The following is a 22,253-nucleotide window of genomic DNA, read 5'->3' as shown; positions in this document are numbered from 1 at the left end:
CGACTTTTAAAATATTTATTTTGTTTAAAATTTAAATCTTAATTTATGAAAACCTCTAAGAAAACACTACTATTAAGCATTTACACTTTCCTGCAATATTTTTCGACTAGTTTTGCATCGTCGATGAAACTACACTGACAAGCTGCTTCTTTCTCCTCTTTTAGATACTCGACTTATCGAAAAGAATGATTCACCTGTTCCATTGCTGATCACTTTGTGAGGCAGCACTAGCTTGTACTTCAGCCATTCTGACCGAATTGGTCGGGCGGGACTAGCTGTTCCGATTGATTTGTGTCTGTGTTCCACGAATGCTGGCTGCCGGCCGATACCCTCTCCATGCTGCAATGGAGAGGCGGCTTCGAGATACCTGGGAATGCGTTGCTTCCTTCACCGCTGCTCACTAAGCATATTGTGTCGCCTCTACCATGCCATACACCATTCTGAACATTGTTCATTTCCAACGTTCTTGATTCCTGGTAAGTTCGAGAATGGAGCAGCATGTCAGAAACCGATAGGAATCTCAATCTCGAGAGTATTGAGTAATCTTTCAAGGGATCTACTGTTAACCTGGGACAATGTACAACAGGGGCAGATGAGATGGTTGACACAATCATCTAGAGAATCACTTCCCTGCACAAAAAGAAAATCGACATTAATTCGACTTATGCAACAAATGAAAAACCTGATCGGGGACGGGGAATCGATACATCCAACTCGCATTCTGATTATCAAGTTGCACTATCGGTCTTATGCATAGTCAAAATGATAACAAAATGTTTTCCTTTTTTCTTCTTCTCAAACTAGATTACAATGGCAGGGATGGTAAAGGATTTAACTTCAAACTGATAAAATGGTATCCCAATCCATGTAGTAGTCTTACAGATCAGTTAAGACTGTTTAAGCCTAATTCCAGAAGAATTAGCACACTGATATTTAAGTAGCAAAGTTATAAGACAAAGGAAATGGACAGTAATGAGATCTGAAACAGATGCTTACTCTTATGTTAAATTGCCTCTTTATCTTGATACGAAAGTAACTCAAGTACAGCCCTGCTGAGATGCTAGAAGCAATTCCCATAAATACATAGATATACTGGTTGGTGATACCGAATGCAATGAAATTGACCAATGCAGCTAGTATAAAGATACAATGCACCGCGGCCTGCACTCAAAAAAAAAAAATCTCGTCAAAAGCTGTGCTAGAGAGAAAATGATGCAACTACAGAGATTACTTCTCGAAAATAATATGTGCAGCAGTAGTCTGGTCAATGAGCTTACATCTCTTAAAACTAATAGTGATAATTAATTGGACTCCAGATAGTTCACAGGAAGTCGAAAGACAGTTTGTGCAATATAACAGGTCTAGAAATAGCACAACTTTGGTATGCTATAGAAATTGACTGCGCGAAACAAAGAACAGAAAGAACCACTAACTAAAAAGTTTTGCCTCAGGCGACCCTCTCTAAAAAGAACTTTTCGTGTTTGACTACTATAACAATCTATGGAGTAGAGCTTCCAAGCCTCGGTCAGCAACCGCAGAACAAGTTACAGATAGAGTAAGGGCATTTTATTAAAGTTAAAAACTGTGCCAAACAATAAAACATATTGCTATAATAGAACAATAATTTTACCAATTAGTCCACATAATTTTCATCCTACTCGTTGAATGAGCATCACTATGATTCTTGTCATTCATACATAGTAGGGGGTTCAATTGTGAGTGAGAAATTCCTATGCCCACTAAAAGAAAGAACTCAAATGTCTAATCTGGAAGAAGACCATTGATACGGTGCTTGATGGTGGGATCTGATAAAGGTGGGCAGTCAGAAGTCAAGGGACGTGGCAGTAAGAAGTCAAGGGAACGTGGCAATCAGAAGCCAAGGGGGCGTGGCAGTCAGAAGTCAAGGGGGACGTGGCAGTCAACAGGTATGGAACGACGTCAGCAACCTGATTCCCAACCGAATTCCAACAGACCGGGACTTCAGATCTGAGATGCCTGGGTAGACAGTCGGATGACACCTGATCTGGATTTGATGGGTTAGGCTCTCACAGTCTGGCGGTACTTAGGCCCAGTGCTCTCAGTAAGCTAAAACTCCCGGTCAGCTAACTCTCGGTCAGCTAACTCTCGGCCAGCTAACTCCCGATTAGCACTTGGACTATTTCTCCACGGCCTCGGCCTCCCAAGGTCTAAGGAATTGAGCTTGACTCTCAAGATCCGCATAAGCTTTCTGCTTCAACGCTACTTCAGCCCGGGTCCGAGACCTAGTTGCTAACCAAAGTTCCTCAATACCTTGGCGGAGAGAAGACTTAAGATCTCTGTTTTGCGCCATCTCGATTAAAGCAATATCCTTGTAGGCGAGTAGTTGAGTAATATGGGTTAATTGTTGACGCAAAGATGACACCTCATCAGAGTTAGGGGTGAATTCCATGGTCAAAAGAAGTCAACAAAAAAAGTACAATGATGTGGAGGGACTCGGCCCTTTTAAAGAGGAAGGAAGGAAGAGTCGGTTTCAAGGCGTTTATGAGGTTCTTCCCCCAAGGATGAATGGGTAATTAATCAGGTTGCATAGCCGAGGAGCTGGGAAAGATACAGCATTTAAGAACGTCGTGGGGGAATGAGTAGACTAGAGTTTGAGCCTAGTCAGTCGGACGTGAGCCTCCTTCGACTAGACTTAGGAGGGAGGCTTGTAATATGGTACATGATGATATTGTTAATCCTAGTTTTATGGATATTACAACAAATTTTTGATGATGTTGTTAATCCTTTTATTGATGATATTGATATTAGTGCACTCTTCACCGATTCTAAAGCTATTGATGCTGTGGATGAAAGTGTAGGGGCATGTACTATGGAGAAAATGTCCTAAAAATCACCTCCTTTAATCACACAACCAATTGACACTATGGAAGTTGTAAGAATGAAATTGGTTGATGATAAATGTGTATGGACTTGTGCAATGGAAACTGTTGGTGCAACATCCCTCAGGTCAAGGTTGACCTGGTTAACCAAGCTGAGTCTTGGTTTGGGTTTAGATGTTTGACAATAAGATATTGATCGAAGAAGAGTCAAGTAGGTCAAGGTTGACCGGATACTTGACTGGGAAGTCCTAACTGGCATGTTAGGCAGATTGAAAATCCTGGTGAGTGAAGCTAGGTGAAAATCCTGGTGAGTGAAGCCAGGTGAAAACCCTAGTGAGTGAAGCCAGGTGAAAACCCTAGTGAGTGAAGCCAGGTGAAAGACCTAGTGAGTGAAGCTAGGCAGATGGAAAATCCTAGTGAGTGAAGCTAGGTGAAAGTCCTGGTGAGTGAAGCCAGGCAAGGGAAAATCCAGATGGATCAAGGATGATCGGACATCTGGTGTTGCGAAGTCCAAGTAGGTCAAAGGATTGACTGGATACTTGGCAAGGAAGGAAGTCCAGATGGGTCAAGGTTGACCAGACATCTGGTGGAAGTCCAAGTGGGTCAAAGGGAGTGACCGGACACTTGGTGGGGAGTCCTAGCAGGTCAAGGGAGTGACCAGATGCGAGGCATGATGTACCAACAGGTCAAGGTTGACCGGATGTTGGTTAGGGAGGTTTGGGACTTGGTTTTGGGCAAAAACCAAGTTCTGGATCGATCCGTGGATCGATCCGGATCGATCGGTGGATCGATCCGCATTCTTCCAATCGAAGGCTTCGGATCGATCCGTGGATCGATCAGGTCGATCGATCGTCGATCGATCGACGGATGGTCGCGCGATAAGCGCCGGATCGATCCGTGGATCGATCCGCAGCTGCTCGACAAGCGCCGGATCGATCCGTGGATCGATCCAAAGCCTCCCCGATCAATTCGGAACATTCGAATCGATCGGGATCCGACCGTTGCGTCGGGTTTATAGCCGCAGGCGAACGTTGTCTTCGGAATCTCTTCACGAGCTCTTCTTAGATTCATTCCAGCTCCTCCACAGCTCTCTACAAGCACGTGATCGCCAGTTCTTGAAGGTTCTTGGAGGCTTTCCAAGTCAAGAGGCGGATCTATTGCAAGAGGAAGAAGTTAGGGTTAGGGTTTTTACTGCACATCTTGTAAGCTTTTGCTTAACTTGTATTTCCCTTTCTTCTTCTTGTATTGAGAGTGTTGTAGGGCTTCTCCGCCTTTGGTAGTTACCATAAAGGAGTGTTATTCATAGTGGAGGGTGTGTGCGTTGGTGTGGATCCTTGGATTAGTCACCTCTTGTGAGGTGGATACCAAGTAAAATCCTAGTGTTAGCGTGCTTGTGTTTGTTTCTGTATTTCCGCTGCACATCTTTGAAGAAACAAGCAACGCCGAGCAACAAGCGAACGCGACGAGCTATTCACCCCCCCCCTCTAGCTACTTTTGGTCCTAACAAGTGGTATCAGAGCAAGGCCGCTCTTCACCGGAATCATCGCCGGAAGGGTCAAGCATATCAAGAAAAGCTAGAGGGTGAAGAAGTTGGAGCAAATTCTTCAAGTTCAAGATTTTATCAAGCTCAACTTCAAGATGCAATTCCAAGATGGACTTGGATTTGACACAAGGGTGGCTCCACCATACACTTCTACAAGTTTTGATTCTTGGAGATCAAGAATCGAAAACTTTCTTATGATGGAGATAGAGCAATGGTTTGCTCTAATGGAAGGCTTCAAAGCTCCAACGAACTCCAAAGGCAAGCTTCTAAAGAAAAGCAGATGGAGCTCGGAGAAAATTCAAAGGGGCGAGGCAAATGACAAAGTGACCAAGCTTTTGGTCAACTTATTGCCTAGCCACATCTTGGCTCAAGTTGGAGAATTCGAAGATGCCAAGGAGCTTTGGAGCAAATTGGCCAAGCTTCATGAAGAGATCCCCTCCACTGTACGAGATCAAGAAGAATCCAGAGAGGGAGACTCTGTGGAGCAAGACCAAGAGGAGGATTCCGAGGTTGAGAGATGCTCAACCTCCGAAGAAGAGGAGGAAGAAGCTTATACCTCCACAAGTCAAGAAAAATCAAATGGAGGAGAATCAAGGTCCGATCAAGAGGAAGCTTCTACCTCCGGATCCAAAGAAAAAGATGCCACCCCTACAAGCAAAGGTATAAATATTTCAATTAATAATAAAAATCATATTATTTGCTTTGAATGTAGGGAACATGGGCACTACAAGAGCAAGTGCCCTAAATTAGCCAAGAAGAAGGGTCAAGTGGCACAAAAGGGCAAGGTGAAGCCCAAGGAGACCATCCCCAACGCAAAGAAGAGCAAGGAGCATATTATATGCTTCTCTTGCAATCAAAAGGGGCATTACCGAAGTCAATGCCTCAAGGGGAAGGAGGCATTAGTCAAGGGGAGCCCAAGGTAAAGAAGAAGGTAACATTTATCGAGCCTACTCCTTTAAATTATGGTAAAAAGCATGATAGTTCTAATTTTTATCATTTTAATGCAATTTACCATAAGAATAGGAAGCATGAGGGCTTTAAGGAAAAGCATGTGGCCCTACATGCCAAAACTACTACACCTAAGGCTAGGAATGTAGGTAAAAGTCTAGGCAAGAACTCTAAGGATTGTAGATACAAGCCTAGAAACAAAAATGCTCATGGACTTAATGAAAAACCAAATTCTAAGGATTTAATGATAGAAAATCAAGTCTTGAGATCAAGACTTGATAAAATGGAAAAGACCCTAAAAAGGATGGAAAATATCCTAAAAGGGCAAAATGAGCAAAACCTAGGGCTAGGAAAGTCAAAGCCATCAAATAGCCATAGAGGTTTGGGATACAAACCAAAGGCTAAGAAGGATGTGCCTAGTTATCATAGGGTTCCATATAGTTATGGAACAAACCCTAGGTTTAGTGGTCAAGTCAAGAATACTAGGGAAGTCATCCCTAGGAGTATTTTTGCAACCAAAGTGACTAAGACTTCTAAGAAGTCTAAGAAAGTCACTAACAAGGTCACAAGGGAGGCTATCCCTAGAGTTGACCTAGAAAATGTGACCAAGGCTTCTAAGAAGCCCAACAAGGTCACTAGGAAGGTATCTAGGGAAGTTATCCCTAGTGAGTACCTAGAGCATCCAAGGAGCACCAATAGGTGTTGGGTTCCTAGGAGCATCTTCTCTACCCCATAGATGGGTTAGAGAGTGTCAACTCCAATTAGAAGGGTAGTTAACCCAACTTTGAGGAAATTGACACTCAAGGAGCATTTTCAAGGTTTTTGTTAACCTTTGAAAATGAAATGGAACTATTATTTACTCCTTGAAAGAGTAAAATGTGCCTAGTGGTGAAAATTTGATTTTAATCTTAAAAGGCACATATTGGGAAATTCATAAGAGCTACCAAGTTGGGATTTTGGTATGTTCTTAGGAAATTTAAGGCAATCCGGGCCTTAACTTTGAAGTGCTACTCTTGTGGAAAAATGAAATATGCCAACATTTGAGGATATGCTTAATTTCGACTGGTATAAATTAAACAAGGGAATTAGAAATGCCAATTTAGGCTTTGGCGTTTTCGTGACGCACTTAAGGGCAATCTAGGTTTAAGTTGTAAGTTTAGCTAAGGTTTTAAGGATACTTAGATAGTTAATCTAGGTATATTTTATTTATGCTAAATCTTGCCATGATTGTTTGCCCATCATATGTCATGACATCATGTCTGTTTTTGCGTTCATGTTTTATTATGAAAAATCCAAAAATACCATGTCATGACATTCATACATCATGTAATTATAGGATATTTTCTTTTGAAAATTATTTCTTTTTGATGTATGTCATAACATTATCATGCATTAAGTTTAATTCCTTGTAATTAAGGACAAAAGGCATTTAACAACACTTATTAACAAGTGACATCCTAGGTGGGTGTCTAATATCTCCAAAATGCCTAAATAGATATGCATGATCCCTAGATTAGGGCAAAACCAAAATCTACATCTCACAAAGACCTATAAGATGACTTGTATGTGTTTTAGTGCACATTAGATACAAGTGAGATGTTAGGATGATGAACAAAACTCAAGATGTTGATTTAGTGCATTCTTTTGAGTTTTAGATTCATCAAAACACATAGTTATGTGTTTTCCCATCATTGGGAAAGCTAATGTACAAGTCATGTGCATTATGCCCAAGGAACATGATGGGATATTGGTTTTGAAAATGTTTTTAAAATGTTTTTGGAAAACCTTGGTGAAGGCTATCTTTTGATAGTAATCACCATTGAATAGTTAGACACAAACTTGAAGAAAACGCTAAAGTTTTTGCAAGTTTTCAAGTTTGTGTCAATCTTTGAAAATATGATGTATTTTCATAGAAAACTATTTTTTCTTGATAATATATGCCCTAAACAATGTCTACACGAAATTTCATAATTTTTGGATTTTTGTAAAATTTTCTAGGGGTTTCTGAAGTTGGCTGAATTTGAAATTCAGCAACTATCAGAGGCTCCGATCGATCCGTGGATCGATTGGAGTGCCTGAATCGATCCGTGGATCGATTCAGAAGGCAACTCTTGCGATCGATCCACACATCCTGAATCGATCAGTGGATCGATTCAAAAAGGTTGAATCGATTGGAACCCAACTCCAATCGATCCAGGACGCTGATTTTGGCTGGGAAGGTCTGATTTCAGCACTCTAAACCTATTTTAGTCTAGGTACTCATTCCAAACCCTTAAAATACATTTGTATACATAAAAAGGGTGTTTTCGTGTTGAAAACAAGGATGGAATGGTAAAGGAAGGCTAAGTTGAAGTTTAGGTTGAGGTTTGTTTCAAATTTTGAACATTTGAACCTCAAAACTTCTAAATCTGGGTTTCCTAAAGGTTTAGGGATTCCAAGTCATTGTTGGATGCAGATCGATCCACCAGTTTCTTTAGGGGAGGACTCTTTAAAGACATGATTGATCCACAGCCTGGAAGTCGATCCATTGTGAACTTGCTCAAGGTTGAGCATTTAAACTTGAAATGGGGATAAATGGGGAGTGGATATCCTCATCATTTCAAGTGGCAACTCAAGTGGTTGAAAATGCTCAAGGTTGGGTATTTGTCAACATTGAGGGAGAAGTTAAGGATAATGAAGGGTATGGGACCTTCGATATTAGGTTGATCACAATGAGTGAAATTGTGATCACGATGAGCAACTCTTCAGGGGGAGAGTCTTCACCAAATGGAGTTGTTGAAGTGTGCCCAAAATTGGAGCATAGGTTGATGTGTGTCCAAAGACGGGTTGATGTGTTTTATTAGTAGGAGGTTGATGTGTGCCAATAGGGGGAGAATGAAAGGAAGTAAGTTAGGTTTTCATTACCTAGAGGGAGTTTGCCCTCTTAGGGGGAGAATGAAAAGCTTAATTTATGGGTTCATTACCTAGTGGCATGAAGAAGGAGGCTATAGGATTAGCCTAACTTACATGTGGGATTGTAAGTGTTATTGTGGTATTGTCAAACATCAAAAGGGGAGATTGTTGGTGCAGATCCTCGGGTCAAGGTTGACTGGTTAACCGTGAGTCTTGGTTTGGGTTTAGATGTTTGACAACAAGATATCGATCGAAGAAGAGTCAGTAGGTCAAGGTTGACCGGATACTTGACGGGAAGTCCTAGTGAGTGAAGGCAGGTGAAAATCACGGTGAGTGAAGTTGGGTAAAATCCCGGTGAGTGAAGCCGGTGAAAACCCTAGTGAGTGGCTGGTGAAAGTCCCGTGAGTGAAGCCGGTGAAAGACCTAGTGAGTGAAGCTAGGCGGATGGAAAATCCTAGTGAGTGAAGCTAGGTGAAAGTCCCGTGAGTGAAGCCGGAGGAAAATCCAGATGGATCGAGGATGATCGGACATCCGGTGTTGGAAGTCCAAGTAGGTCAAAGGATCGATGGATACTGGCAAGGAAGGAAGTCCAGATGGGTCAAGGTTGACCGGACATCTGGAAGTCCAGTGGGTCAAAGGAGTGACCGGACACTGGTGGGAGTCCTAGCAGGTCGAGGGAGTGACCGGATGCGAGGCATGATGTACCAACAGTCAAGGTTGACCGGATGTTGGTTAGGAGGTTCGGGACTTGGTTTGGGCAAAACCAAGTTCGATCGATCCGTGGATCGATCCGGATGTGGATCGATCAGTGGATCGTCCCAATTCTAGTCAAGCAGTCGGATCGATTCAGAGGTCCCGATCGATCAGCCGATCGATCGACGATGTCTGGACCAAGCGCCGGATCGATCCGTGGATCGATCCAGCGCGTCCTCGAAACAGGCGCTCGGATCGATCCGTGGATCGATCAGCCTCCTCTCTTCGGAACATTCGAATCGATCGGGATCCGACCGTTGCGTCGGGTTTATAGCCGCAGGCGAACGTTGTCTTCGGAATCTCTTCACGAGCTCTTCTTAGATTCATTCCAGCTCCTCCACAGCTCTCTACAAGCACGTGATCGCCAGTTCTTGAAGGTTCTTGGAGGCTTTCCAAGTCAAGAGGCGGATCTATTGCAAGAGGAAGAAGTTAGGGTTAGGGTTTTTACTGCACATCTTGTAAGCTTTTGCTTAACTTGTATTTCCCTTTCTTCTTCTTGTATTGAGAGTGTTGTAGGGCTTCTCCGCCTTTGGTAGTTACCATAAAGGAGTGTTATTCATAGTGGAGGGTGTGTGCGTTGGTGTGGATCCTTGGATTAGTCACCTCTTGTGAGGTGGATACCAAGTAAAATCCTAGTGTTAGCGTGCTTGTGTTTGTTTCTGTATTTCCGCTGCACATCTTTGAAGAAACAAGCAACGCCGAGCAACAAGCGAACGCGACGAGCTATTCACCCCCCCCTCTAGCTACTTTTGGTCCTAACAGAAACAAGTCTGTGGGGTCTGATAAAGGTGGGTAGTCAGAAGTCAAAGGGACGTGATAGTCAGAAGTCAAGGGGGAAGTGGTAGTCAGAAGTCAAGGGGGACATGACAGTCAATATGTATGGAACGACGTCAGCAACCTGGTTCCTGGTCGGATTCCAACAGACCGGGACTTCAGATCTGAGACGCCTAGGTAGACAGTCGGATAACACCTGACCTGGATTTGACGGGTTAGGCTCTCACAGCCTGGCGGTGCTTAGGCCCAGTGCTTTTAGTAAGCTAAAACTCCCGGTCAGCTAACTCCCGGCCAGCTAACTCCCGATCAGCTAACTCCTGGTCAGCAAACTCCCGATTAGCACTTGAACTATTTCTCCATGGCCTCGGCCTCCCAAGGTCTAAGCCAGGCATTATACTCGATTGATCATCTGAGAGTGTTCTATTCCTTCCCGGTCGGGGTAGAAAGCGCTACAGGACAACAAGGTCAGGGAATCGTAATCGCCTGTCAGAGAATAACTGCCAAGTGTCAGGGAATATTCCAACGGTCTGCAGTCACCAGCGAATGGAACCTTCCTTCAGGCTGTAGAAGGGTGTCATGTGTCCTCCCTCACTCGACAAGTCCTGACACCCAACGTTCTCTGACATCAATCAGGCTCAAAAGGTACGCACTGTCATATAAAAAGGGAGGACTTCTCCCTTTCGCAGGTACGCTCTCTCGCACATTTGCACTTGTCTTCTACTTTTTTTTTCTTCGTACATTGTTTCTTCTGGCAAAAAGTACCTGACTTGAGCGTCTAAGGGCCTGCTCCGGGGACTTTTTCCTTGGTTTCTGGCCTCTAACGTTCATGTGCTTGTCTGAGTGCGCGCAGGCTCAAGTACCACCGGCCGAGTCATCGCCGTCCGTCAGCACCACGTGGGAGTCTATTTTTGGAAGCGTATACAAGAAAGGCATCTCAGTCTCCCCTCCGTCAACGTCCGCAACAGCTCACCCGCCCTTCGTCTAACTCAGATTTCGGACAGGATCAACCACTTATATAGATTGAATTACAATTTAAGGGTAGGGAAACTCGCGATAACAGGCCTATTAGTTTAGGAAAAACAATGTTTTTGATATTATTTAAAATGTTTAATGTAGTTTAGTTCGCCTGAATAACCTTCTGTCTACATTCAACCATCCAAAAGTACCACCAAAAACTCATTGGCAAATTGTTATAAACTCAACATAGCATTGGCAGGGAGATGAGAAGAGTGATCATTTTCAAAGTCTCTGATTCACTATATTTATAAGAGCATTGCATGAGATAATCTTCCTGAAATCAAATCTCTTCACTGAGTAGGTATATTCAGAGATCTTGGCGACCTACTCATGTTCAAATAGTTAGTGTGATCGTTTAGGCAACCAGCTCTATATTATTCATCCACCATCAGTACATGTCTGATTACTAGTTCCCTAGATGTAACAACTACATATGGGTTAGTTTTCCTTTTACCTACACACATTACATAATGCTAACTATTTCTATCTTTAATTACACAAATTGAAAGGATTTATCAAAAATGTAGAGAATTTGAGAAAAACAAAGGGGAAAAATAATCCCACCTGAAGAAAAAAAGACCCTAAGTTGGCCCTCTGCATGTTCTTCCCAAATCTATAACATGGGAAACTGCAAAACATGTACTGAACGATGAGATGAACATGTAACAGAAGTAAAATATATCAAAGAATAATACGTAGAATACTAAACATAGAAGATAAAAGTAGTTTTTTTTTCCTAATCAACGAGTAGAAAATTGAAGAACAAGGGCTAACCATGCGGCCTCGATGGCGATTCGCCGGTCGTCGAAGCAATCCATGACGTCGCCCTCCCACATCCTCTGCACGCCCCCAAACTTCAGGCCTTCCTCCTCGGCCTCTTCCGCCGCCGACTCTTTCCAGCGCGTCCTCCCCGCGGAGAACCCCTGCGTCTGGAGGGCGACGGTGGCACAAAGCATGTCGAAATCCAGCACCGCGTGTATCTCCCTCCCTTGTTCAACCTCCTCTTCCTCTGTCTCCGCCACCGTCAGCTTCTGGTCCGCCGCCGCCGTCAGCACCCCAACCGATCCCATCGCTACGGCACGCGTCGTCGATTCTTCCCCTTCTCGCGTCGACTGCGATGAAAATCGAAGGCCTGAACCTAACAACCTTTTCGCCGCTCCTTTTCCTCCTCGCCGTTCCTTTTCCTTTCCTCCGCCAAGCAAAAGCAAGCCGCCACCATTGAAAAGCCCACGGCGAAGACGCCACTATTAATAATTATTTTAAGAATATTCACTTTGCCCCTAAATATTTATTAAAATATAACTTTATTTATTATTACATTAAATCAACAAATTATTATATTAAAATATTCTTTATTGATTTAATTAAAATTATGTTTACTTTATTGAATAAATATATGATGTCCTTTATGATAATAATAATAATAAAGGTATCTTCTTGATGTTTCCCAATATCAAATGGCAAATAAGATCGCAATGCATTTTATGACCTGGATTGGGTCGGCGGCTTAGCGCTTTCATTGCAGGTGGACCCCATGACAGCACCTTTTTAACAGAATCCAACCGGCTGGTGGACCGTCCATGTTGGCCACTGTTATGCGCCACGTCTGCATTTACCACTTTATGTATGGTAGTGGGCCAGCCGATTCTTATGATCCGCTACGGGTAGCCTTGTATTGTTTGGGCCTAAGCCCAGCCCATAATGGAGATGATGGATCCGGATCCACACTTAACGGGTCATGCCACAAGCCCCGACCGTTCTGGAGAGCGTGGGAAGCAACCCGCGATAGATGAGGGAGCGGATGGAGCCGGAACTCGCCGGCCGCCACGTCTCCTCTCCCTCTCAACACGCGTCTCTTCCACCGCCGCCACTGCCGCCGTCGCTTTTCCAAAACCTTGTAAGCGACAACGAGGGACGAGGAGCGAGGAGCGGTATCGGTAACGGATTGAGATGTCTCCCCTCCGCGGCCCCGCGCATCTCCGCACTGCCCTCTCCGCCTCCTTCCGTCGGCGCTTCCACGCGCAGGCCCCGCCGGGAGGCGGCCTGGACGAGTCCGGTCCCTTGGCGTGCCGTCTCGAATCCCGCTCCGTCGTCCGCTTCCGAGGCCCCGACACGCTTAAGTTCCTCCAGGGCCTCCTCACCAACGACGTACGCCGCCTGGGCGCCGCAGATCCTCCCGGCTCCGGAGGAAGCAGCAGCGACACTTCGGCTTCGTGTATCCCAACTCAGAATCTCGAATTCCGTCCCCCGCCGCCGCTCTATGCCGCGCTGCTCACCCCCCAGGGTAGATTCTTGTACGATCTCTTCCTCTACCGTCCTCCACGGGCGGATGAGAAGCTCGATCGAACCGGATCGGGGCCTGGGTCGGACGATTCGGGAGAGCCGTTCACTTTGATGGCCGATGTCGATTCTGCCTTCGTGGATGAGCTTCTCGATTGCTTCAAGAAGTAAGAATTTGACATCCCTATCTTCTCTTTGTCTATCTCATTGAGAGATTGGAATTGAGTCTCAAAAGTAAAAAATTATTCTCGAATCATTGTTTCGAATGTGATGTAGTAGCTGCAGTTATGCCGTTGATGCAGTAATTTAAATTTCTGGCTTTGTTTAGTACAAAAGTTGAAATTTTGCAACCATTAGCATGTTAAGTAGTGGTATGATTTTCTGGATAGCTTCCCCTGATTACCTGGGTAAAAAATAGCTGGTTATACAGATGTTTGATCACTGATATATGATAGTGTTGAAGGAAATACTTTCTTGTGGTCAAATGTGATGGTTTTATTTTTTTCAAAGTGACAAATTACATGTGAACAATGATATCATTCTGTATTCCGTGTTGTTTTAGATGGATAATATTTAAACTAGTTATGGAACATTGAATGTAATTAGAGCATCAACTGCCATGTGGTACTTAAGCCTCACTGCATTGATATATGATGTCAAATTTCTTCACCGTGCTTTTCTAGTTATTGGTATTCTGGATGCTATTTATTGGTCTAATAGAGTTTATCTAAGTAAATATTATAAAGTTTCCCACTGACCTTGGAAATGAGAAAATGGTGGATTGACTGATTATTTTGTTAGAGGGAGGTTAGTAAACGGAATTATTCTTCAGCTCTGAAGCTTGTTCATTATCTAATGTAAAGCAACAAATAATTTGTTTATAGAAATATAGTAATCTTTTAATGGTAAAGACAACAACAGTTTTAGATAATCTAATGATGGCACTCTAAACATAGTATTTTGCAAATGATTCTTTTGCCATTGTAGGTATCGCTTGAGATCAAAGGTTGAGATAGATAATGTAGCTAAGGAATACTTTTGTTGGCAACGATTTGGCAGCAACCACTTAACCAAAGTGCCATCAGCCCAAGAACCTGAAACTGCATCAGTTGGCTGGGGAAAAGGGATTGATCACGCTGCGATATCTTCTACACAAGGAAATGATGTTGGTTGGCAATGGTTCAAGGATCCTAGACTGGACCATCTTGGATTTAGAGGAATTTTTCCTTCTAATTCAATCCGTGAGGATGCTGACTTAGTTGTATGATATTCCATTACAAATAAAGATGAACTCATTTAATGAAGCTTTTATTCTATTGATTTTTGTGCAGCACCTCTAGTTGAGGCTGATAAGGAAGTTGGTGAACAGCATTATCTTATATGGAGATATCAGAAAGGAATTCCAGAAGGTTCATATGAGATTCCAAAAGGTTGGACTGCAAAATTACAATTCATTGTTTGTTAGGACATGAGGTTGATGTTTATGCAATATAGAAACTTAAAATCAATATAAATACACTGTATTAACCACTTTAGAGATGCTTTGTTACTACATTGTCTTCACTTGATATATCCTTGGATAGAGAGAATTTTAGATTATTTTTCTATTAATAGGCTTTGCTATAGAAGCCACTGTGTTGTCAAGCTTATTCTATTTGCACAGAATATTGACGCTTCACACTAGCAATAATATATTTTGTGGATTATTCACCTGCCTAGACACACATAAGTACCATATTTAGACATTTGTGTGTTTATGTGTTGTCGTACAGCTTGTTCTAGGACTACAAATATTTTCTGAATGGAATTTGCATATAAAGAACACTAAGTTATACTTTCTGTCCTACTACAAAACCCTGTAGACGGGAAGCAATAATTCCCATGAGGTCATGAAGTGTAACTTACAATAGCTAAACTTGAAACAACTAAACGAATAAAAAAAATATTAAAAGCAACTAATAAGATGGTCCTGGGTTTACAACAATGTAATAATGATAGATGTGTCACTTTCAAGGTGTATCAGTGTTTCATCCTTATTTTCATGCTTGCTAATTAAAGTTGGCATGGAATTCTCAGTTTAGAAAGTTTAATGTTTTTGTTACAAAATTGTTTTGTGCTGAGAACTGAAATTTGCATAGTATTGTATTTCTATTTATAAAACATTTAAAGCCTTCACAACAAAGTTGTAACTATTTGATGAAAGATTAAATGGGAAACTGATACCTCGTAGTTTTTATGTTGTTGTTTTCATGTGCCTCTCAGTTAATAATTTTTGTATAGGCTGAGTAAAGGTGGATCACATTTATGGACAAGCTATAGAAAAGTGGATGTGAATTAAGTGTCTGAGTTTTTGTTCATCCTGAAATGAAAAGTTAACTGAGATCTCAATGCACCTCAGGTGGGTTTGTACTCCACCAAGGATTATTCTATCCCCAATCTGATTGAACCCCATCAGAAGTGGTGCATAATAGTTTTGTAGTAGGTTGCTTCCATACTAGTCATGGTCTTGTTCAACTAACATAAAATTAAAAATTTAGCCTTATTGGTGAATTTAGCCTAATGGCCAGTTACACTGGCGTGAGCCGTGCAATTAATCACTTGGTTTCTAACTAGCAGATGTAAACATTTAATTGAAGATGCTAAAAGTAATATGTTTTAAACAATAACAATCAAGTCTTTATTCAACTAAGTGTGGTCAGCTATATGGATTCTCCTACGCCATTTAATATGTTTTAAAACGCAAACAAATTTCTGATGTGTGGTTTCTTCTTTGGATATCTATTGTTATTGATATGATTTGTCAACATATTAAATCGAAGTGCAATTTTTCATAACTTGTCTTTCAACATGGATATGGATAGTCAGAACCTATTCAGATAATTACTCTTGGATTCTTCTATTTTGCAATAGGCGAGGCAGTACCTCTGGAGTACAATCTTGTGGGATTGAATGCTATCTCCTTTGATAAAGGATGCTATGTAGGACAGGAGCTTGTTGCTCGGACACATCATCGAGGTGTCATTCGCAAGCGATTGTTTCCACTCAAGTTTCTCAATGACAAAGGAGAAGGTTTTAATTTCTATCTAGCTTGGTTCATTAATAAATTATCATTAATCAGGAGAAGTCGTTCTTAATTAACTTTCTGGTTCCTGAAATTTACACTTCTTTTGTCTGCCGTCAGAGCTACAGCAGGCAGTATCTCCAAATTCAGAAATAAAAGATGGTGAATCCAATAAAAAAGTTGGGGCTGTGACGGCTGCTCTTGGATGTCACGGTCTGGGCTTGGTGAGACTAGAGGAGGCCCTCAAGCAGTCATCTAATCTATGCATCAAAGACAAAGAAGAAGTGAGAGTTAAGATCATCAAGCCTGACTGGTGGCCAATTGAATGGATGCAACTGGAAGAACAACAAAGTGCTGCTGCTTAGAGCTACATATGCGATGATACACCTTACCCCATTTTAATTTTATTTTATCTATAAAGAAGAGGGTGGCTGTCTAACTATTATGTGATTTTTCAATGTGGAAACAATGGAGAATGTTACATACTCAACTAGAGTTTCTTCCCATGTCACAGACGTATTGTTCACGGGTCTTGTACTGCAGTAAATAAAGGTGCAGAGTTGTTGGTCTTGAAACTTATGGACAACGAACAGGCTTAGTAACCCTGCCAAAATTTTGGAAGAACTTGTTCCCTGTAGCAGCTTTATTAAACTTATGTTGTTTACTGCTATATGTATATATATTTTTAATAAAAATGTTTTAGTTTGCATTTTGATAGCTAGTTTAAAAGATCAGCCGTTTCCCAGAATAAAGAACAAGAAACAGCAGATCATCAGATTTAGGTTTCATGGCATGTGAAGTTTGGCTTAATCAGTTTGCAATGGCCTGCATATACACTGACCTTGAATATTTCTCTCATGTTTTAGATGAAAGGAGAGGAAAGATCAACTGAGCAAAACCATCTCTTACAAAGGTAACTAAAGATCATTCAACAAAGTTCCAGTTTTGCATTGATCATCAATAGTCTGAATGACCAGATTACATAAAATTAGTGCATAGATGAAGCTAATTTTACCACATTGTTAGTGCAGCTGAAGGATCAAAAGATTGCATTCCCTCTGATGGAATAGTTTGCAACAGAGCACATATTACATGGCTAAGCTTACCAACATGCAGAGTTCATTACTCGAGCAAGTATCTGTTCCTCCAGGTCAGCAGTTAGCAAAGGTCACAGACCACATAGCGATAAACATCCCTGCGATTAGGAATAGAGTGCAGCAGGCGCAGAGCGATCAATTCATGTTCAGTTGTTTGAGCACAGTCTCCATAGTCGGCCTCTGGTTTGGTACCTCGCTTGTGCAAACCAATGCAATTCCAGCAAGTGTGGCTGCCTCTTTTCTAGAGTAGTCGCCATGAAGATTCTCATCGACGATGTTTTCAAGCTTGCCAGAATCATGACCCAATCGCAAATGGTTTACATTTGTTTTTCCAGCAAGGATTTGGAAGATGATGACTCCAAACGAATATACATCACTCTTTTCTGTGAATCGTCCAACAGTAGTGTATTCTGGAGCTAAGTAGCCCATGGCAGCACTAGCTTTGAGCGTGGAGAAGACAACATCATCAGCGAAGAGTTTGTGCAGACCAGAACCAGAGAGTTGAGGGATGAAATGCTGATCGATCAGGATTTTTTCTGCTGATATGTTTTGATGGACAATTGTGGGCTTGTTCGGTCTGTTGCTGTGTAGATAATGAATGCCTGCACATTGAAAAGAACATACAGTGGAATCGACAATCATAAGGAACATGAGAGGATCAATGTAAGTAAAGAACAGGTTTGCATCAAGGATGGTATCATCAAATTTCATGTTTTGCATACTAAATTGATTGGAAACTGGAGTTTGAATTTGTTACCTTTCGCAATGCCTTTAACGATCGAAACTCTTGTAGGCCAGTCAAGAACTCTTCCTGGATTCTCCTTCAAATCTAGATACTGAACTAGGTTACCATTAGGAATGTGATCATACACTAGGAAACATTCTCCCCTTCCTCTCGAGCAGCAGAACCCTCTCAATGCGACAAGATTGTCATGCCGCAACAGAGTGAGCAACTTCAAACCCTTCAAGAATTCAGCTTCATCGGTTTTGCAGCTCGTCTTGTTGATGCTCTTAACAGCAACTATACTTCCATCTCGCAAGATGCCCTTGTAAGTCGCTGCAAAACTACTTTTTCCTAGCAAGTTAACCTCCGAAAAGTACTGAGTTGCACACTCGACCTCCTCCAGATTGAACCTGAAGCTCTGTGATACCTCCTCTGAGAAGCCAACACCACTTCTGCCATCGGCTAAAGGATCCCATCCACCCGAATACTCAAGGCTGATGAGTGGGGAGGCACTCTTGCGATATATTTCCTTTGGCTGATCAGTGCTGAGCCGACTATCTGATACCTCAAGGGCACTGCTGATCTTTTGCTTCCTACGACGGTACCAGACACAGGCAAAGAGCCCTGAGATTGTCCCACAAACTAAAATGGCAACAACGACAATCACAATGGTTTTAGAGGATCTTTCTTCGTTCGAACAGCTAGAATCATTGCAGTTTGAGTTTAAGTTTGCAGACTCAGGAATCTGCTGTGGCTTTGTTCTCGATTCTGGTCCAAAAGGTTCCGGCTTGTTAGGCCCGAGAGGATCATATAAATCACAAACCTGGAGTGAAGCAAATCCAACACCACACAATCCCTTGTTGTTTCCATACTGAAATCGTTCGCCCAGACTCTTCAGACCTTCATTTACATGGAAAAGCATCTCGAGTTCATAAAAAGGATACAGATCTACAAACAAATGAATACAAGATATGGACTTGGAATTACCAGTAGGTACATTGCCGGAAAGAGAGTTATTTCTAACATCCAACACTGTCAACTGAGGGAGGTGAGCTAGCTTGACAGGGATGGAGCCAAACAGCTTATTGAAACTCAAATCTAATCGTAACAGCTGAGTCAAATCGCCTAAGCTTGCAGGGATTGCTCCAGTCAAGAGATTGGATTGCAAGGCAACAATGCTAAGCTTCTTCAGATGCCCTACTTGGGTTGGTATACTACCACTTAGCTGGTTATGGCATAACTGCAACACTGCCAGCAAAGTAGAAAGCTAAATGGCTTAAGAATTGGAGTTATTCAGTATCGTTTTCGCATGCATGCAACACAAACGAGACAATCTTTCCATTTGATTTGTTTCTTGTACTTTTTTTTTAGAAAAAGAAAGAAGACGCTGCGGGAAGGAACTCACCCTGCAGGCTTGACATGTTACCTAGCTCCACAGGAATGCTCCCAGAGAGATTGTTGACGTTGAGGTAGAGGTCGGTGAGCTCAGTGAGGTTGCCGATTTCGCGCGGAATCTTCCCGGTCAAGGCATTGTAGTGCAGATAGAGGCCTGAGAGGCACTTGAGCACCGCCACCGCCGGCGAGATGGAGCCGGAGAGACCCTTTCCCTGCAGCGAGATGTTCGCCACTTTGCCGTGCTCGTTGCACGCCACTCCCTCGAAGTCGCCACGACATGGGTCGCCGTCAACGGTCCAGGACGAGAGGAACCGGTCCTCCGGGTCCAGGACCGCCTTCATCTCCATCAGCGCCGCCACCTCCGGGTTCCCCGACGAGGGCTTGAACTCGAGGCCCAGGACGAGAAGCAACAAAACGACCGCAACAGGAACCGACGCCATTGACCAAAAACTACAAGGCGGAATCAAGAACGGTGGAGAAGGAAAGAAAACTGACGCATTTCTCGAATCTCACTCTCCGCAAATCTGAATCCAACGCCGTAGAAGCTAGAAACAACAGATTGAGAAGAAAGGCAAGATCTTTCCTCTAGTTCCACCTTCAAAATCCCACCTTTTTCACTGATGTGGGAAGGGGGGAAAGGAGAGAATGACAAAGGAAGTAAAACTGTAAAAGCTCGCCGCTTTGGGTGGACGAAACAGAGGATGGGGAAGCAGCACCGAGGCACCGCTTCTGTAGCACTGGTGGAAAAGGACAACGGCTCTGGAAATTAGCAGGCCTCAATTTCGAGAAGTAAAGAAAGAAAGAAAGAAAATTTTGAGATCTTCGTGCTGATTTCTAATTATCCACACTTTGAAGTCAACAAATCTCTGGTAAGTTAAACAAATAGTTTGTCATCTACGTTAATCTTCTCCAAATTCATGATTACAATTCAAAGCCTTGATTTTTTTTCCCCTCTTCCAAACAGATGCTGACAAGCCCTGCTCATCGTCGGCAGCTCTCGTGTACCATTCCCCAAAGGAGGAACAAAAGATTGTATGTATCAATTCCAGCCCTTCGCTTTGCCTACTACTACAAGGATGCCACTGCGAAAAGGTACCTTTTGAGCTGTAATGCACACCATAATCCTCCTAGTTTCGCCCAGTTTTGAATTCCCCAGTTAATGGTCCACCTGCAATATTTTTTGTTCTTCTGAATAATAGTCTCGAACATCAATAAAATACTCAAAAAAAGTACCAATTCTGATATGATAGGTGAGTTGTAGCTGTGGAATTCAAACAAAGTTGTCTCATTTAAATAATAGAGCAGGAATCGACGAGCTAAATTTATTTCCCACCTCTCTCTCTCTCTCTCTCTCTCTCTCTCTCTCTCTCTCTCCTCCTTCAAAAGACCGATCTGTCCTCTATCTTTTTTTTATTTTTTTTTGAATTTTTTAGTTTTATTTTTAAAATTAATTTTATTTATTTTTTTTCAATTATACTTATATATTTTTAAATTTTTATTTAGTTTTAATTTTTTAATCAATTTTATTTATTATTTTTCATTAATACTTATATATATTTTTAATTTTATTTAATTTTTATTTAGTTTTATTTTTTAATTAATTTTGTTTATTATTTTTTCATTAATACTTATATATTTTTAAATTTTATTTAATATTTATTTAGTTTTATTTTTAAAATTAATTTTGTTTATTATTTTTTCATTAATACTTATATATTTTTTAATTTTTTTAATTAATTTTGTTTATTATTTTTCCATTAATATTTATATATTTTTAAATTTTATTTAATATTTATTTAGTTTTATTCCTTTAATCAATTTTGTTTATTATTTTTTTATCAAATTTTTAAAAAAAATTATTTTATATAATTTTTAACATAGGTCAGAATCTCCCTTCTTTTAAATTATCTTCTAATTTGACACTTAAATTACCCCAATCCAACTCTTAACACATGTCATAATCTTCTCTCCTTTTAAATCCTCCCTCTCTTCAACACTTGACACATAACACATGTCAGAATCTCTCACCCTTTTTAAATTATTCATCATCCAACCATTGACACCTGTCAAAACACTCCCTCCATTTAAATGAGTCATTCTCCAACCATTGACACCTGTTAAAACACCCTCTCCTTTTAAATTACCCCTCTTCAACGTTTGACATATGTCAAAACCTCCCCTCTCTTTAAATTACCCCCCTTCCAACCCTTGACACATGTCAAAATCTTTCATCCCTTTAAATGACCCCCCTTCCAACCCTTGACACATGTCAAAATCTCTCATCACTTTAAATGACCCCCCTTCTAACCCTTGACATATGTTAAAATCTCTCATCCCTTTAAATTACCCCACTTCCAACTCTTGACACATGTCAGAACTCCTCACTTTCTTGAAATTACTCATCTTCCAATACTTGACACATGTCAGAATCTACCCTCCTCTTAAATTACTCACCCTTCAACTCTTGACACATGTCAAAACCTCCCATTCCCTTAAATTATCCACCCTTCAACTCTTGGCATATGTCAGAACCTCCCCTTCTCTTAAATTATCCACCCTTCAACTCTTGACACGTGTCAAAACCTCTCCCTTTAAATCCTCCTCTCACACTTCATTTTTAGTCACTCTTTATTCACACATCCCTTCACTGCTATCTCCCTCTCAGCCTCTCCTTCTCTCTTCCTGAAACTATGGATGACTATTTGAGTTTATTTTCAGATAGTTGGTCAGTTGAGAATGATGTTCATAGTGAAGATTTCTCCAACAACAGTCGCGATTATACAATCGAATTTACCACAGATCAGGTTAGTTATTATCATTGTTTTATGCATATTCATTATTTATTTTATAAGTAGAGAAATTATATTAAGATTAGTAAGGTCATACTTATACATTTTTGTTATATTTTTTT

General features: G+C 41.6%; 3 protein-coding genes across 3 annotated transcripts; 1 reads left to right on the top strand and 2 right to left on the bottom strand.

Moving 5' to 3' along the window:
- Window positions 1-23: 23 nt before the first annotated feature.
- On the bottom strand, window positions 24-12,022 carry LOC122036438. Its single transcript, XM_042595752.1, has 5 exons — window positions 11,560-12,022; window positions 11,350-11,413; window positions 997-1,161; window positions 568-630; window positions 24-473 (listed from the first exon to the last, which is right to left on the bottom strand). The coding sequence occupies exons 1-5, from the start codon at window positions 11,853-11,855 to the stop codon at window positions 240-242; spliced, it is 822 nt and encodes a 273-aa protein (XP_042451686.1). The 5' UTR covers window positions 11,856-12,022; the 3' UTR covers window positions 24-239.
- Window positions 12,023-12,557: 535 nt separating this feature from the next.
- LOC122036440 (putative transferase At4g12130, mitochondrial) lies at window positions 12,558-16,796 on the top strand. Its single transcript, XM_042595754.1, has 5 exons — window positions 12,558-13,232; window positions 14,053-14,306; window positions 14,397-14,495; window positions 15,976-16,134; window positions 16,247-16,796. The coding sequence occupies exons 1-5, from the start codon at window positions 12,736-12,738 to the stop codon at window positions 16,489-16,491; spliced, it is 1,254 nt and encodes a 417-aa protein (XP_042451688.1). The 5' UTR covers window positions 12,558-12,735; the 3' UTR covers window positions 16,492-16,796.
- Window positions 16,797-17,053: 257 nt separating this feature from the next.
- Window positions 17,054-20,002, bottom strand: LOC122036439 (probable leucine-rich repeat receptor-like protein kinase At5g63930). The gene is made up of 4 exons (XM_042595753.1): window positions 19,353-20,002; window positions 18,935-19,195; window positions 17,981-18,847; window positions 17,054-17,825 (listed from the first exon to the last, which is right to left on the bottom strand). Exons 1-4 carry the CDS (start codon window positions 19,780-19,782, stop codon window positions 17,359-17,361), a joined length of 2,025 nt encoding a protein of 674 aa, XP_042451687.1. The 5' UTR covers window positions 19,783-20,002; the 3' UTR covers window positions 17,054-17,358.
- Between the last annotated feature and the right edge of the window lie 2,251 nt (window positions 20,003-22,253).

Source organism: Zingiber officinale, unplaced genomic scaffold (genome assembly GCF_018446385.1).
Source record: "Zingiber officinale cultivar Zhangliang unplaced genomic scaffold, Zo_v1.1 ctg164, whole genome shotgun sequence".
Taxonomy (NCBI): Eukaryota; Viridiplantae; Streptophyta; class Magnoliopsida; order Zingiberales; family Zingiberaceae; genus Zingiber; species Zingiber officinale.
This window is presented reverse-complemented; position numbering and strand designations above follow the sequence as displayed.